Source organism: Sander lucioperca, chromosome 7 (assembly GCF_008315115.2).
Source record: "Sander lucioperca isolate FBNREF2018 chromosome 7, SLUC_FBN_1.2, whole genome shotgun sequence".
Taxonomy (NCBI): Eukaryota; Metazoa; Chordata; class Actinopteri; order Perciformes; family Percidae; genus Sander; species Sander lucioperca.
Window position 1 is genome coordinate 27,202,905 of NC_050179.1, and position 17,941 is coordinate 27,220,845.

The 17,941-nt window shown below is 42.1% G+C and overlaps 1 protein-coding gene across 1 annotated transcript in view; it reads right to left on the reverse strand.

Annotated features, from left to right (window-relative positions):
• mbtps1 (membrane-bound transcription factor peptidase, site 1) overlaps nucleotides 1-16,481 on the reverse strand; it is a 44,115-nt gene extending 27,634 nt beyond the window's left edge. Inside the window, exons 1-5 of the mRNA XM_031310010.2 lie at nucleotides 16,245-16,481; nucleotides 6,230-6,821; nucleotides 3,773-4,036; nucleotides 762-962; nucleotides 467-577 (exon numbers count right to left, since the gene is read on the reverse strand). Of these exons, the coding sequence (XP_031165870.1) occupies nucleotides 467-577; nucleotides 762-962; nucleotides 3,773-4,036; nucleotides 6,230-6,461 (808 nt within the window). The 5' untranslated portion in view covers nucleotides 6,462-6,821; nucleotides 16,245-16,481. The remainder of the gene's footprint in view (nucleotides 1-466; nucleotides 578-761; nucleotides 963-3,772; nucleotides 4,037-6,229; nucleotides 6,822-16,244) is intronic.
• Nucleotides 16,482-17,941: the final 1,460 nt, after the last annotated feature.

A 17,941-nucleotide genomic window follows, 5' to 3' on the forward strand; every position in this document is an offset into this window, starting at 1 on the left:
CTAGCTGTCTGGATTTACCCTGGAGAGATCTGAGGAGCAGTTAACCATAGTCCTCAGAAATCCCCCGAAGTTTAAAAATTACAACACAAAGAAAACGGAGGGTAATGGACATCTGGCCGAAAAGAGGGACATCAGAGCAATCCTGGAAGTGGAACGTTGTGGATAAAGATCTCTCTCTCTCTCTCTCTCTCTCTCTCTCTCTCTCTCTCTCTCTCTCTCTCTCTCTCTCTCTCTCTCTCTCTCTCTCTCTCTCTCTCTCTCTCTCTCTCTCTCTCTCTCTCTCTCTCTCTCTCTCTCTCTCTCTCTCTCTCTCTCTCTCTCTCTCTCTCTCACACACAGAGTACATCCCGATAATGTAGCAACAAAAACATCAATAAAATAATTAACATGGCTGTCTTCATCATTTAGATTGCAAGTCATGAGCATCAGCCATCAACATTATCATCACTGGGTTTCTCCTCCTCACCGTCATCCAGTGTCTTTTCATTAGTCCAGTTGGTCCTTTCCTTTACGTTCTTAAAATGGGGGTGCTTCTCGCTCAGGCCTGTATCAAACACTGCCACCTTCACACCAGAACCTGTACGTACAGGAGAGAGATTAAATCAATAACTACGTCTCTTAGTTCTGTCATGAGCATTCCTTCATTAAAAGCAATCTCTCATTACTGTTTGATCACAGTAATGTTTTGAGGCACATGTTTAGCCCCGTCCCCTCTATGCTGGCCCTCTATCAGAGCTAGATCAAAAGGTGCGAGGTCTAACCGGTGTGGCCCATCTGCCAGAGTACGTCTGCCTGCAGGATCTGCGCAACGTGGCGGGGGATGGCCCTCAGCAGACGCCGGCTGGAGTGGCGACCGGTGGCGTGCCAGAAGCCCGAGCCTAGGGACAGGCTGGTTCGTCGGAAAGGGCGGGATGACTGCCACGACTGCCGGGTGGCGTTGCAGGGTGCGGCAGGTTCGGGCGCTACAGAGACAGAACAAAAGTAATGGTGTTAAAGCAAAGGTAAAATAAAAAAGGCTTCTACATACTGTGTCCATGTGACTACAGTACAGGTTTGGATTTTAGACTTTAGGTTGGTAATGTTTGGGTAATAGATTCTAGGTTCTAGTTCCAAAATGTTTCGTTCCAACGTTTGACCTACTTGGCCCCCGCCGACGCACCTGTCTCACATTATAGATGAGCGACATCTTTTTCTGTTCAGACTTTAGGATTTGAAATTCTACTTGGACACATGGAAATATTTTTTACTTACAATGTTGCTTAATGAACCACTCATCCTCCATGAAGGGCTGGAGGAATAATTAGATGCCCTGCTCCTGCTGTCTGCCACTACAGCCCCTGCTGCAGACAACCCAATCCTGTGGTTAACTTAATCATGCTCATCATGTTCTGATCCTCCGTTTCTCCCTCTTACTTTCTTTCCCTTCCTTATGTCTCTCTCGCTCCCTCCTTCCATATTTTAGCTGGGATGTGAGGCTGATCATGCAAGCCCCATTCTAGTCTTTCAACACAATTCCAATCACTTGGACAGAAAAAATTATCACGAGGTCATTAGCAAAGAGCAGCAGAGCCCTGCAGGGAGTTTTTTTAAAAGTAGGAGTGAAATGCAGGGCTGAGGTCTTTCTCTTGTATCTTTCCCACTAATTAATTTACTTCCCTAGGTAGCTGCATCATGGACTCACAAATTGACTCATGCAACACAAACCCAGTGAACCTACCTTTCTCAGGTATTTCACTCTATAAGCAGGTTCAAATCTTATCTAGAGCAATCGACACTCCTAGGAGGCTGAGTAAAGACAGACACTGCAACAACTCTCCAACCACTCATTGCTTCAAGACATCGCTCTTTTTTTCGGTTTCTATTTTGTTCTTCAATCCAAATGCTCCCCACTAATTACAACACTCAAAAGTGTCAACGCTACAGCCTTAGAGATACCATTCAGTAACGGCTTGTACTGACTGAATTCAACACACGTAATGTAAAGCTGGTGCTTCTTTCTGACATGCACTCATGCTCTCTCATACATTCAGAATCAATTCACAAACTTCAGTTCATATTTTCTCTGCAGTATTTCCACTACCTTCTCCGGGGCGCTCCAGTTTAAGCTCTTTCAAAACATTGTTTATGGCTGTACAACATGGCTAACCAGTGAGACAGTCACCTAGCAACCTTAACCATCTGCATCCGATTATGTGAGCCGTCGTGCAGTCCATAGCATTATTTGCGCAGCCTTTTTTATTGCATAGAAAAATTGAGGTGGAAGACAATTTTGTTTAAAATGTCTACAGATGAACTCCAGAGTGTGTCTGATGTCACCCACTTGCAGTGGGGGGAAGAAGTAATCCCTCTCAATCAGTACTTATGACCCACAAGAAGTGTGTGGTGTCTGTATCTGCAGAGACTCCATCCTCTGCCTGTATTCTCCTCTTTTATTATTTTGCTGTGTGCGAGATGTTTCTGGCAGGTAACAAAAAGCCTTTGGGCCCCATGTGGGTCTGTAACCCCCAGCCAATAACAGCGTGCATGTTGTGCAGCCTGTTCTCATTCCCAACCGGCACTTTGCCCCTCAGCGTCTCATATTGACGCACAAGTCTAACTGACAAACACTCACAAACAGACAGGATGAATCTCTATTCACTCATAATCTGACAATGTGGCACCTTCCTGCGGAGGTGTGTGTGTGTGTGTGTGTGTGTGTGTGTGTGTGTAAATTTGAGCTTCAGAAAATTGTACATAAGTACAATACTGTAGTAAATGTACTTAGTTACACACCACCACTGACACATTGTCCTATGTATAAATCAGACACGTCTGAAACAAGCATGAAACTTGAACTGAGATAACAGAAAATCTATGAAAGGCCACGTGTCATGAACGGCTTAAAGTTTGATTGAAGCTTCCACGTGAATGTCTGAATAAGAATGAAGAGGTTGAAGAGAAGTGTTGTGGTTTGAAGAGGTTCCTCCCATTTATTTCCATGAGTAGGAATGTTATAGATGCTTGTTAGATGCTGCACCTTTGAAGGAAGTTTGAGGCTGTAGGTATCCGTATGTCCTAACTTAGCTGAAACACAGCCAATTAAATAATCAATAAAAACGGATAAACTATACTAATAAACTAACAGATATTATAGTTATTTTTTTTAATTTTATTCTCTTAGATCAACTTTCAACAGAGATTTTAATCTGTAAAATACACTAAGAACTTCTTTGCTGTTCCTTTTCAAGCAAACTAGGACATAAAAAGGTTTAATGCTCGACACATGGCCTCCATACTGATACTGCATGTGTATACGGAGGCTGGGGGGGTACACTGAAGTCTTTCATCCAGTGCCATGCACAGGGTGCACACACCCCCCCCCACACCCCCCCCACACACACACACACACACACACACACACACACACACACACCCCTGTCAAGGCAAGCCCCACCACACTGACTCACCTATTCTCTCCTAGGGAGAGCAAACACAGACATTCTCTGTCCTTCCTCCCATCCCCCAACACACACAAACAGACACACACAAACAGACACACAAAAGTTGGCCTGCACTTCACATTAAGATATACAATCCTTGTCTACACCACAACCACAGTGGCGAGAGAACTGCATCGTCCTCTGACTCAACAAAGAAGACATTCTGTGAACTGTAGCAGACAAACAGATTTCTGTATCTTTTCAGAGTTTTATATTTCTTGGGTAGACGTGCCAACCTTAGAGACACTGTGAGCCTTTTTTCCTACACTATAACACCGTACTGACAGACTTACAGGGAATGTATTTGAGCATGCGAAACACTTTGCGTTGTGGCGTCACCCTCTTGATGTAAGGGTGGTCTTCTAAGGTCAGCAGGCTGCTGGGCGAAGCTTGATGGATGTGGACCAGCTCAAAGTCGCTGGGGAAGTCGGAGGCTGGGTTTTGTCTGGGAACGATGTGCCACTCCAGCGCTCCGTCCCCGGAGTTCCGCAGGGCGCTGCTGATGTACAGGCTGCGAGCTTTGGCAGAGAAATACCCCGTAAACGCTATGATGTACTCTGGAGAGACAGAGAGGGGAGAGAACGTTTAAAAAAAAAAACAGACAAGATGATGTGCTGAAAAAAACTGTGTATTCAAGTTCGCAGCATTTTATTGGACCCACAGTCCAATTAAAGCAGGTTCAAGCTGTTTTTTTTTTTTTAGCCCACATCCACGCTGCTGACTCAAGAGTCTCCACTCTGTTTAAGAAATCATTTTCCAGAAACTTTCCAGGAAATTCTCTGGGAGTTTTTGACAAAAAAGCACAGCCCTTAGAAACGGTCATAAAATGTACTGATGGGCCTAGTATTGGCACATTTCAGTGTACAGGCGAGGGCTACACCCATCACTGCTAACTGTACAATAAGGTTGTCTAGCCTCATCTATCCAAGTTACACATATGTCCAGTATTAAGTGACAGAACATAGCAATATATTGAAACAAAAATGTTGTAATGTGCCTCAAGGGGGAAATCTTAAATCGCATGCAGGACTCGTTTGCGTCTTTGACAGTTCTTAGAGCCAACTGGAGTTGAGACGTCTGGGCTACCGCACATGTCCTCAAGTACAGTAATTTTAATACAAAAGACCCAGTGTTTTCACCTTAACATTAGCAAAACACTCCAGTTTCATTCAAGGACTTGCGTGGTAAAATGTTGCTGTTTTATGTTGACCACCACTAATTTCTCACTCTGCTGCCTAGTAAAGTGACAGGCAGTCACATAGTAGGCCCATTAACCCAATTTCATTAAGATATTTTGCCCCCGACAAAACCAAATGAAAACCCGTCAGCATTACATTAGTCAGCAAGCTAGCTAGCTGGTGGGAACCTTGTGACTGCTGAAGAGGGGTTGTGAAACACACAAGGAATTAAATGCCCAAAAATATATTGGGGCGAGGCGGGTCTCTTCTGGACAGTGTGACAAATCACTGGTAAACCAAGTCCCTTTTGTCAGTTAATATGAACAATCAGAAGTTTTTCACTTTCGTTTAAGTTTCTGATTCCATTCTACGTCCCTGAGATTGAATAAACAACAAAAGCATCTGTTGATTCACTTTTCAAAACAGGAAAAACATGGGGTATATTACTGTCAGAATAATACGAGGACAGAGCCTGAAAATCAAGTTGTGCAAACTAGCTGGATGGGGTGTGCTATGCCCTGAGCTCAGCACAACACTTCCACTGTTATGATTTGATGTAACTGAAATACGGTTGTCTTAATGCCCTTAAACTGCACATGGGGCTGCATCTTTACATTCAGTGGGTAAAGGCACATGTTAAGTACCTGCACCATCCAGTTTGAATTGCTTATGACCTTTGTTGCATTTGATCTTGATCTCTCACTTGCATCGTGGTATCTCAAGAACTATAGCAAGAATAAATAAAAGCTTTTCTTATTGAAAGAATTTCAGTCACAGCTTATTGCAAGCCTGCAAGGCCTAAGTTGTAGTTATACAAAAATAAAAAATGCTGCCTGTAACAAAGAAAATTGGTAGACTTAAGCCGAAATTATACAGTCTGCTAGTGCGCGAGGGTCCGCTTGACGTAAATGTCATCATCAGAGGGTGTACGCGTAGGCTCTGTGTGGGTGCCGCGTGCAGCCAATTTGTCGGACGTGTATTTGCATGTGTGGAACATGTCCTCCATACATAGTATGAACCGAGCTACTATGCGTTCGCAGTGTCTACAGCTGTCCGTGTACACGTCCATTCCAGAGTACAATTGAGCCTTTAGGCTAGCAGCCTTTTAATTTCTCAGGATTTGTCTAATTTCAAAATTGAACTGTAATAACACTGTAAAACTGGTATTTTGTGTGATTTTTTTAAACAAATCACACAATAATGCTTAATGCAACGTTGACTTTGTGTGTAGGATTCAGGAGTTTTCCGCCAGAAGGACTTTCGCTGAGCAAAACTTTAGAGGCTTGTCACTAAAAAGAGAATAGCTGGTCCACCTTAAAGGTCAGCCCATCTTAAGTGAGTCGGCGCCGACGGTGTTGCTGTCTTCCTGGCTAACCCCCTTCACTTCAATCACTTTTTTTCCAAACCCCGGGATTATTCCTGTCTATTAGAAGCAATAATGAGGGTTCTGCTGTAGAAAAAAAGTTTTAAAATTTTATTTTTAGATGTTGTGAATGGATTCAGAATCTTAGAAGATAAGAATCTCTAATCTTACATCCCTAATATCCACCAGTTTGAACAATTTCTTCTTACCATGTTCCACCACCTTGGAGGAGAACTCCAGTTTGAGGGTTAACTGGGAGCAGTTGGTGCCAGATGATGATGGTAGGGGCTCTGTGTTGGGGGCGTGGTCAAAGTCAGATTTGGCTCCTTCCGTTGGCTCCATCCCCACCACGGGCACGAAGCCCATCAGCAGGCCCAGAAGCATGGATGCCCACACAGGAAGCAGGAGCATCTTACGTTGTAAAGTTGTAGCGCAAACCATCAGTCTGACCAGGCCCTTTCAAACTCCAGCAGCAGGGTGTGCCGTTTCAGAGGAAAAATGAGAAGCTGAAAGCTGGTTTCGGGGTCAGGACAGAGTGTTTCAGGTCCAGAGCTCCAAAAATGAGTCCATACTGCAAATCGCCTGAGCAGCTAGATTATTTTCTTTCTGCGTTTTCTCTCCATGGTGGTAGTCCAGGGTGGTGGTCAGTGGCACAGCCAGAGTAGGAACATAGTCGCCATGCTGAGAACTGGAGGAGGCAACCAGTAAGAGCAGTGGATGGATGGGAGGAGGCTGGGAGCAGTGATGGAGGAAGACGCTGGTATCAATTTAGAGTTCCACTGCAGTCCTTCCTGTTTATATCTGAAAGGAAGAGAAAAAAAAACACGCCAACATGAATAGTTATTAGTCAGGACAGAGCTTGTTGACATTTTTGGAAGTACATCAGTGTAGTGCAAACACAATATATATTTTATACAATATCTACCTGCATTGCACCCACAAACATGAATACATTTCTATCACCTTAGATTAATGGTGAATGGATTTTGTGACCCTGCAAACTCAACATCCTCCCAGAACATGGAATCAATTCTCCATTAGTTTTACAGCTGTGGCTGCAAAACTGCAAAATACATCTGACAGCTGAAATGAATGGCGATTGGAGCCTGATAATACTGTTGTTTTGAGGCCAGTACCCTACTATCAATACTTAAGAATAATGAAAATATGGGGCGCCTGGTTAGCTCACTTGGTAGAGCGTGCGCCCCATGTACAGAGGCTCGTTCCTTGCCGCAGCGGTTGCGGGTTCAATTTCGACCTGCGACCCTTTACTGCATGCCACCCCCCCTCCCCTCTCTCTCAAGTCTTAGCTGTCCTGTCAAATAAAAGGCCTAAAAATGCCACACACAAAAAAAAAAAAAAAATGAATAATGAAAATCAGGGCTCGACATAAGCAATGGCCCATGGCCTGGGGCCAGTAAAAACGTATGTCGGGCTAGTTGATTGGCCAGTCACGGGCCAGTGACTGTGGCTCTGTCTGCTGCATCAGCAAACGTCATACAGAGTGGCGCGAAGCGTGTGAATATTGGCTAACATTTCACATTTTCACCTCAGGTAATTTATAACCAGTTCATTTGGATACAAGCGTTGCATTTTGAAAGATAGACGGGATTCTGAACAGCGATGCCCGCGCTGTGTGCACACACACACACAGCAGGGCCGAGGTGTGTGCGTTACTTCACGCAGCACATGTAACTGACTGGAAACGATACCGAGGATTATTTACCGCCGATGGCGCAGATGACGCAGTAACGCTACACTCGTTACTGTAAGTAGCCTACAATAAAACCTCCATGATTAAAGAGTCAATACTTATCAATACCCACCTACCTGTTCTACAGGCATAAACATGTTGAAACCCATATTTCAGTCTGCTCTGTCTGCGCTGTCCACTCTTGTCCACCGCGCTGTGCAAACACAGCTCTACTCTGCAAATAGCAACTTTTTACAAACAAGCTACAATGAAAGATGTCAGTTTGTAGTCTAACTGTTTATATTAGTTTACAACGAATCTTGAACTTTGGACAAACTCTTGTAAACGTAGCTGCTGTCTAAACGAGCCATCATCTCCGCTGGAGCGGTAAACTTGTGGATGTATTATAAGACCAAAACAGATGCATGTGGCTACTTAACATGCACGTGAATGACACCGCGTTCTTCATTCTTGATGATGATGCCGGTTGTATTATTTTGCAACAGCATTGTCTTATTTCAAATTAGGCATACAGGACGAATGCTAGCCTGCTTATCAGTCCATTCATCATTACAGCTGCTGTTTTCCACAACATTTCGCTTCAGGCTCTTTGACAGTGACATTTTTTACCTAACAACAGGCCTTTCTTTCTGCAAGCATTTTCCACCAATCAGGACACTGATTACGTTTCAGTAATCAAGACTTTAACCATCACTTCTCAGTGAACTGCCCCCTAATCTGAGATCATTTTCTAGTTAAGTAGCCTATCTTTTCTTCTATTAAAGAAAAGATAGAAAATAAATATTTGTGTGTGCTGTAAAGTGGTTAGAAAAAATGAAATCGGAATTGGCTAAAATCGGTATCGGCTAAAAATCGGTATCTGCTGGCCTAACTCAAAAGAAAATTGGAAATCGGAATCGGCCTAGAAAGTTGTAATCGGTGCATCTCTAGTGTTAACTGAAAATCAAATAATAAACAAGTAAAAAAAAAAAAAAACATTTTAAAATGAGCCTTTGCTAACCTTTGCTGAACAGCAAACACAAGTGGCTATTACAGGATAGTACATGCCAAAACAGTAGCACAAGCATTAAAAGAGTCCGCCAATTGAATTAGTAATGTCAGTTTAACATTAGTGACCAGTATAATAGCATAATAGACTGGGTAAACCCAGCCCGATCTGCTGGCGATTTGATTTCGCTCTGCAGCTCAGGCTGGAAACCTGTACGTTTATCTATCCTGCTTCCGTTACACATTTGCGGGAACCAATCACAAACTGGCTTATCCACCTGGCGCGCTATTGGCGGGTTGGACACAATGACGATAGAGAAGCAAAGGCAAGCAGCTTTTTGTTTACATTCAACATGACGGCCACCGAAGCGCAGCAACCCGTTGATGCCGCTGTCGCTGCTGTTTTAAAAGATTTCAAAGGCAAGTTTTCTCTGAAAATGGAACAGAAACTCGCCCTGGAACAATTCCTACAAAAGAAGGATGTGTTAGCCTTACTACCCACCGGCTTTTTTTTCCTCTCCTTTTTTTTTTTTTACTACCGACCGGCTTTCGCTTTGCCTCGCTCTGCAAAGTACGTCACCCGGATCGTTGATCTGATTGGTTGAAGGACTATCCAATTGCATACAGAGTCATTTGAACTATGCCCGTTGATCACGCCTCTTGTGCAGTAGAAAATACAGAGCAGACTCCCCAGGCTGATGTTCAATCTTAAAAGATTGAGCTTGGTCTGGTGATAGCCAGACTAATAGCATAAGGCTGTAACAGCAGAACCACTGAGGGTATTATTGAATTGAGCAAGGTTTTTATTACTTATGTGTTCAACTTTAAATGTACAAGACATAAATTGTGTTTTTCTTTCTTTCAAAAATAGCATAGTCTCACTTCAAGAAAATATATACACAGCAACATAAACCATGGCTACACTTTACCACACTGCAATTTCTTTTTGCACATCTGCCAGCTTTTATGCAATGCAGCTATGACTATGTCAGCCCTTATCAGTCCTGCTTAACTGTTATCAACCAAAACCTACTCAGTCGTTCCTTGGCCACAGGTCTATCTGTCCATCGGAATTTTATGAAAATCTGTTCATATGATTTTGAGATCTGTTGCCGACAAACCAAATTGAGGGAAAAACGTCACCTTTGCAGAGATAACAAATTTGTATGTTCTGACACCTACAACACCAGTATTTAGGTGTTGCCATTTCTATCCCCTCATGCAGTGTTCGGAGAAAGGAGTGTTTCCTCTGCTGTGCCAAGTGGAAGAAAAGGAGGTGTTGGGGGTGCAAAGAGATGTTGAATGTTGTGTGAACCACTCCTCCCTCATTAAGCCACTCATAAAGAGCTTGTGCTGCCCTCGGGGAACAACACTGTTACTAGATAGAGCACGTACAATCGTACAACACACAGATTTAGTAGGGAGCGGAAAGTCGTTTAGGGAGCAGAGGCCAAGGCGAGAACGCGCAGAGCAGACAGCCGCTGTAGTGCTGCTTTTTTCCCCACAATCAAATATTAATTTTTAAATTCAAAGGTCTATTGTATTTACACAGCCCTAGTACACTAGATAAAACATTATCTTATCTGCAAGCATGACATGGCTTACTGAGTTATACAGAAGCAGCCAACAACACTCAGCCGCAGGCCCAGGGAAGAAACTAATCAGAAAACTAATGGCGTTTTTCCATTACATGGTACCTGCTCGACTCTACTCTACTTTTTTGGTTTTCCATTACAAAAAAAAAAAGTACCTGGTACCTGCTAAAAGGTATTGACAGTAGGCTAGTTGGAACCAATTACCTTCAGGATCCGTGCTAGGCTAAGCTACCGGTGGAGCCGCCGGAAAGAGCTACAATGTACAACGGAGATGAGAAGGGTATGTATGGACTTACCTAACTCTGGGGGTTATGGTGAATAAGCTAAAGTCCCAATAAGTCGGCGTGTTCCTTTAAAAACTTGGAATTCATGCTGGAATGAAACCCATCCGGGTAGGCCTATACAGATCACACATACACACTATGGATAGACAAAAACACCAACCAGCACAAAAAGAATCAGCTAGGGTGCATGAAATGACCTGGAACTGGGTGATATATGAACCCCTAACACACACATTTGCCAAGCTAAACACCAGAGCTCATGAGAACCAGCTCCGGGATGAATAGGAGTCCAGCCCAGGTTACGTAAGAGGACCTCCCTTCCTGCAGAGCCTGGAACTGCCTCCTACCTTACACCAGAGGGACACAGAGGATGGGCTTTCAGGTCCTTTAGTACTGTATACTAAGGCTGGGCAATATATCGATATTATATCGATATTGATATATGAGGCTAGTCATCGTCATCAATTTTGTTGTCTGTGTGTTGTCTTTTCCTGGTTTTAAAGGCTGCATTACAGTAGCGTGATGTCATTTTCCGAACGCACCAGACTGTTCTAGCTGTTCTATTATTTGCCTTTACCCACATAGTTATTATATCAACATAACTGATGATTACTTATCAACAATCTCATTTGTGTGCATATTTTGTGAAAGCACCAATTGTCAACCCTACAATATCGCCACAATATCGATATCGAGGTATTTGGTACTTGCATACAGGGCCACGAACGGATCAGCCCCAGCATACATCCAGGACATGGTCAAACCATATACCCCAACCCGCCCACTCCGCTCTCCATCAGCCAACCTGCTTGCTGCCCCGTCACAGCGAGGGGACAACTAATCACGAAATCCCGACTGTTTGCTGTCCTGGCTCCTAAATGGTGGAATGAGCTCCCTACTGACATCAGGACGGCCGAAAGCCTACGCATCTTCCGCTGAAGGCTAAAAACACATCTCTTCCGACTGCACCTCGGATAAACATAAAAAATAAAAAAAAATCTATATATATATATTGTTGTCTGGAGTTTGCACCTTCAGGGTTGAAAGCACTTAATTGGAAGTCGCCTTGGATAAAAGTGTCAGCTAAATGACATGTAATGTAAATGACATTACATTAATTAATGTATAATGTATTAATAATCAATTTTGACCATTACATTATGTATGTACATATCGTGATATTTGATTTTCTCCATATTTTACTGTATACCAATACTTGTGTTCTGTTGTTGTTCTTATTCATCGCATATTTTCTTTTACATTTAAGCACCCACCCATCTTCATTTTCATGAAATGAAAAAAAAAAAAAAATCATTCTCGGGAATGATTTGATCGATTAGCATTCCAAAACCCACTCAGTGACTGTGTGCTATGAACCAGCTGCTCTCTGACTGCTGAACTTTATTGCTGCGCAGAGCATCTGTGCAACATGTTCCAGAGCTGAGTGTGCCGATATGCAGTAAGCAATGTGTGTGTGTGTGTGTTTATTCCTGTAGTCTATTTTATCCAGGCAGGCATGGCTCTATTGTCAGGCTGTCATTACAAATCAAACACCACCATCAAAGGACGAAAACATGTTAACAGCCCCATCAAGCATTATATGTGTGTGCTAAATAACAGTAGCAGTTGCTACAGTATGAGGACAAGAGCAAAAACAAACAAATAGCTTTACATGGCACAGTAGTGTATAAACAAGTCTAGGTTCTGTTCCGCCCCAATGTATGGTGATAATATCTAAATCTTCATTTAACTATTGACTCACTTGAGTATAATGTAAGCAGTCTGGTTCTCCTGTGATGCCCTTGTCTCCTCTATGGAGACACTAGCAAACATTGGGATACTTAAAGGCATACTATGTAATGTAACTTTACCCTCTTTGGTCCCCCTACAGGTTGTCTCGTTGGAACTACAGCTCGCGTGGCTGTAGTTCCAATGAGACAACCTGTAAGGGGGCCGAAGAGGGAAAAGTTACATAGTATGCCTTTAAAAAGGGTTATTTCGTTGTTGTTTTTTAACCTATTTTTCTATGCACTGGTGTATAAGTGACTAATGTGAACAAGAATCTTTGAAATGAGTCCAGTATTGAGCGAGAACGCTGTAAACAGCAGCCGCGAACCGGGCTGCAATGTTATCCTATAGGAAGCGCTTGCTTAATACTGGACCAATTTCAAAGACTGCTGTTCCCATCAGCCACTTAGAAACAAAAACATAGGAAAATAAGGTCCATGTTGAAAAAACAAAAAAACAAAACGAAGTTACCCTTTAAACTACATTCTAGCAGGCCTTTCAAGTTAAATGTTAAAGTATGTTTATTGTGCGACATTATTCAAATCTGTATTAAAGAGACGGCAACTTTTGTGAAAATCACAGCCAACAAACAAAGCTCTAAAGTTGTCTGTCTCCTAAGTTTTAGGAGCAAGTTGCTCATATTATGCATTAAGTTCCCAAGTGCAGAGGAGTGAACTGGTTTACTCTGTCTGGCCAAAATACAGTAAACGTGGCTTTTGGCTAAGTGGTGACAATGCTTTTGCAGTAGTGTACTAGCAAGTGTTTTACAGGAAACACTGGAGCACACATTAACAAAACTAATTAGATTTATATTAGTCAAAAAAAGGTAGTCTATATCCTTGACTTTCCACTTACGGGATTGCTCGGGTACCGCAGGAAATTCCACCGGATGCATGTCTTATCGCCGATGTCCGTTTCCTGGAACTAAGACATGTGTGACGAAATCCACAGTCTTCATTCTTTTGCAAAGATGCATTCCAAAGTTTAATCGAATATGTTGCTTCAACATAGCCTAGAAATCTAGACGCACCCTAGCAGCAGCAAATGTAATTTACAGCCAGGGTCAGTCTAGCAACTCTCCATTGGCTTGCGAGCTGGAAAAACCAAACTCTAGTCAGGCCAATCACATCGTGTATAGAGTCGGTGGGCGGGCTTAACATAATGACGGCAGAATTACGACAGTTCTGTGTGAATTCCCTGATACTAGAAAACAAAGAAGGTGGCTGCTGCTGCTAATCACGAAATCCCGACTGTTTGCTGTCCTGGCTCCTAAATGGTGGAATGAGCTCCCTACTGACATCAGGACGGCCGAAAGCCTACGCATCTTCCGCTGAAGGCTAAAAACACATCTCTTCCGACTGCACCTTGGATAAACATAAAAAATTTTAAAAAAATCTATATATATGTTGTTGTCTGGAGTTTGCACCTTCAGGGTTGAAAGCACTTAATTGGAAGTCGCCTTGGATAAAAGTGTCAGCTAAATGACATGTAATGTAAATGACATTACATTAATTAATGTATAACGTATTAATAATCAATTTTGACCATTACATTATCACATATCGTGATATTTGATTTTCTCCATATTGTACTGTATACCAATACTTGTGTTCTGTTGTTGTTCTTATTCATCGCATATTTTCTTTTACATTTAAGCACCCACCCATCTTCATTTTCATGAAATGAAAAAAAAAAAATCATTTTCGGGAATGATTTGATCGATTAGCATTCCAAAACCCACTGGCGAACAGCGGTCTTCTGATTCGGCTTTGGCCGCGACAAAGAACGGCACTGAAGTCATTCTTAAAAAAGGAAGATGTGTTCGGAGTTTTGCCAACCGGATACAGCAAAAGTTTAGTCTATCAACTAGCGTTGTTCTGGTTGGTTGTAGCGCTATCCTATTGCGTGCAGAGTGAATTTGAAAGACAACCGTTTATCCCGCCCCTCGGATTGAGCCCTGCCAATGGTGAGTTCCCAGACCCAACATCTTGATGTGGGTCTGGCTTGTCAGGCTAGCTTCAACAGCCTGTTTTTGAAATTACATAGTTTTTTGTAAACAATTCTGAATGTTCGCACAGAACGAGGACAGAGAACCAGAGATATCGTCTTTTTTTAAATTGTATAGTCTATATCCACAATGTTCCACTTCCGGGATTGCTCCGTTGCCGTTGGACTGGGGACTATGGTTAACTGCTCCTCAGATCTCTGCAGGGTAAATCCAGACAGCTAGCTAGACTATCTGTCCAATCTCAGTTTTCTCTCGCGCGACTAAAACAACTTTTAAACATAAACGTTCCACCAAAGCAAGTTCCTTCCTGAGGCTATTTTGCAGTGGCTCTGTGCGGAGTTTAGCGCCGCCCATGACGATTGTGATTTGTTTAAAGAAATGTCAATAAACCAGAGTACGATTTTCTCCCATCCCGGAATGCTATTTGGACTAGCCAGACCCTCCTCGGCAGCACCTTGAGGATGTTCTGGCGAAGCAAGACAAGAAATTAGGCTACACAAAATCCTCATCCTTACTTTCATTATGTGTGGGTAGTCACATGGCTACCCCTGCTCAACATTAATGATTCAGTAGATCATATCTGCAGTTATGGGTCTACATAAGTGACAGATGAGTAGACAATGTGATTAAAAGCCCCTGGCTGGTCTAGTTTAACAGGAGGGGGCTTAATCACCAGTTCCATCTCCGGGCAGGATCCCTGCCCGTGTGAGACAACAATACAGCTAACAACTACTGGTTAGAACCAAGGGCTGTAAAAATAGCCCTACTGGTTAAGGTAGGGCTGTAAAAGACAGGCTGGGGCTACCTGTGTCAACATAACACCAAGCCACAAACATGGCATCAATCCTCCAGGCAAATATAGATTAGTAGCTAGGAAAAGACCCCCACCACAATCGGAGGAAAGAGGAGGGATCCTCAGCAGTGTTAGCAATATACAGGAAGTTAAGTGGAGTCGGCTCGTTGAATGTTAGCAGAAGGGTCTCTTAGAAAAACTATTTTTAGTAGAAATTTGGTGTAATTGTATGGATTTCATCAGAAACCCTCCCTCCGTCAAAAACAATGATACCAAAGCAGGAATAAGTATAAGAAAGATAGACTACCGGAGGGAAAGAGCAGCTGTTTTGTTGATAAACATGTAGACATATTTCTAACGTTACAGTGTTTAATTATTACAATTAAGGGTCCTTGGTTTGCAGGGCACACAACAGCCTAACTTCCTATGTGTTTTTCACTACTATAAACAGACTTCGTTTTGTTCTATGTAACGTTAGTGTTCGTGGTTAACTCCCTGAGCAAACCAAACACACTACACACGCGTTTGAATGCCTTTAGTTTACATTAGAATGTGCATTCAAGATCTAACGTTAGTGTAACCAGGATTTAACGTAACATAACATAAGGCGTAATTTCAGCGTCGGTAGGGCCATGGAATTAAATAACAATTTAACGTTACTGCTTTCCAACGCGAAACATTTACTAATTAACGTTAGCTAAGTAAACCAAATGACAAAACAAAGCCGTGTAGCCACATAGAAATGACGACTTTATCAGCAAAAACAAAGCAAGCATCAGAAGACACACGCTGGAGGCTGAGGCTAAGTAAATCTGAGGACAATTATTATGTCGACAGTAAATAACGTTAACGTAAACCATGAAAGCATGTGTTAACGTCGCGAAAGCTACACTTAGCTAACGTTAGCCATCTCAAATAGGTTTTGTAAACAACAAGACATGCTTTAGGCATTTTTTGACCCAGTAGTCTAACGCATGTCACAGTAAGAGCATTAGCTAGCTAGCTTAGTAATATTTTCAGTATCTGCTGGTGGTTTGTGTGTTGATTATACTCACCGAGCTGAACAACGTCTCACACGTCACAGTTTTCTGTATGTATTTTCACGGCCCATGTATTGATAAGCGGGTAGCTACTCGGTAGGTAGTTTATTCTACACCGAACAAAAGCTAGCAGCAAACTCACTAATGCTACAGCCGCAGACCAGAGCAAACACTGACGTCTAGTTGTAACGGGTTGCCAGGTTTAGTTAAGTTATCCTCCTAAACCGCCGAGCACAGTCAGCTCATCCATACATTTAAGATAATATCGTATAAAGATGGCAGTTTTTCCCGTAATATTTTCGTAGAAACTGTAACTCACGTAATCATGATGCCTTTCTTCTTGTCTTTCAAAGCCACATTTGATCTTAGTGTGTAAACTAATGCTTTGTATGAAACCTGGCAACCCACCGGGCCTCCAGCTACCACTTAGTCCAGCCTTCCCGGTCACGCTGCGGTTTTGCCAGCAGTGGGCGCTGTTTACTGGCAGGAAACAGGACTGTAAATAAGACGGACACAGGAGCAGTGCATCATTTTAAACTACGATTTAACATGCTTATTTTACCAATTGTAATGTAAGATACAAACCCTTTATTAATCAAACTTTTATTAATGTACTCACTATCACTAGATTTTATTTTGGATTGAACCGTGGTGGTATGGCCGGCTGCTCTGCAGCTTGTAGTACTTCAACTTTAAAAGTAAAAGCAAGTATTTTAGACATTTAAATGGCTATTGCTCCAGTAGTTTATTAACAATAAAATACAATGGGACGCTATAAGCACTTTGGTTGTTTTCATTACCAGTCAGCCTTACTTTCATCAGCTGTGAATGAACTAGGTAATGTAATGTGTATCCAAAAAACAATTCATATCTCAGTAGATTTCAACAAGTCATATGCTGTAATGTGTAGTAAGGCCGCACATTATTTTAAGCATGTTTGGGTTTTGTTAAATATGCTAAAGCATATAAATGAAATGGCAATACATTTGGTTGAATTCAATATGCTGTACAGATTCAAAGATGTGGGGGCTAATGCTGGTTTGCATTTAGCATAAAGTAAACCTTAACACACACATTATTACAGCAGTGGTTGCTTGTGGCAGCCAGAAAGGTCTTTGTCCATGTACTAACAAGTAGCCTACCAATCTTGAAGCTGCAGAGCATTTCATTTTTTGGCCATTTGGGGGCAGAAGGACTCCACAACAAGTTGACACACACAATGCTGACATGCATTGCTATGGCTAACATGCTAACAGTTGCCCATGTACTCATCCAATGAACACAGAGCAACATTTTCATTTATTTTGAGGCAACACATATGTCCAATATTCACATTCCCTTTATCTCTGTTTTGGTCTCCACCAACTCCTGAGAAAAAAAAAAAAAAAAAAGATCTGGGTCTTTACTTAAACATAAACGTATGTGACCTGTTTGACCAATCCCAAACAAGAGAATAGTGTCAAAATCCAAATTCAATCTGGCAAATCAGGTTTGAGTGTTTTATTGGCACATACAACTCACCGTTTAAAAAAATTAAAAAAAAAAGTTAATGGTAGAAGAATCAAAGTGTTATCATTCATTTTAGACACACAATAACACAAAAAAAAAACTGTTTTCAGGTAACAGTGATGAGTTGGCTACTTCATTTAGGACAGCATTTATATAAAAATCACACAGGTACTGTATATAAAAAAAACATGTAAAAGGAAACA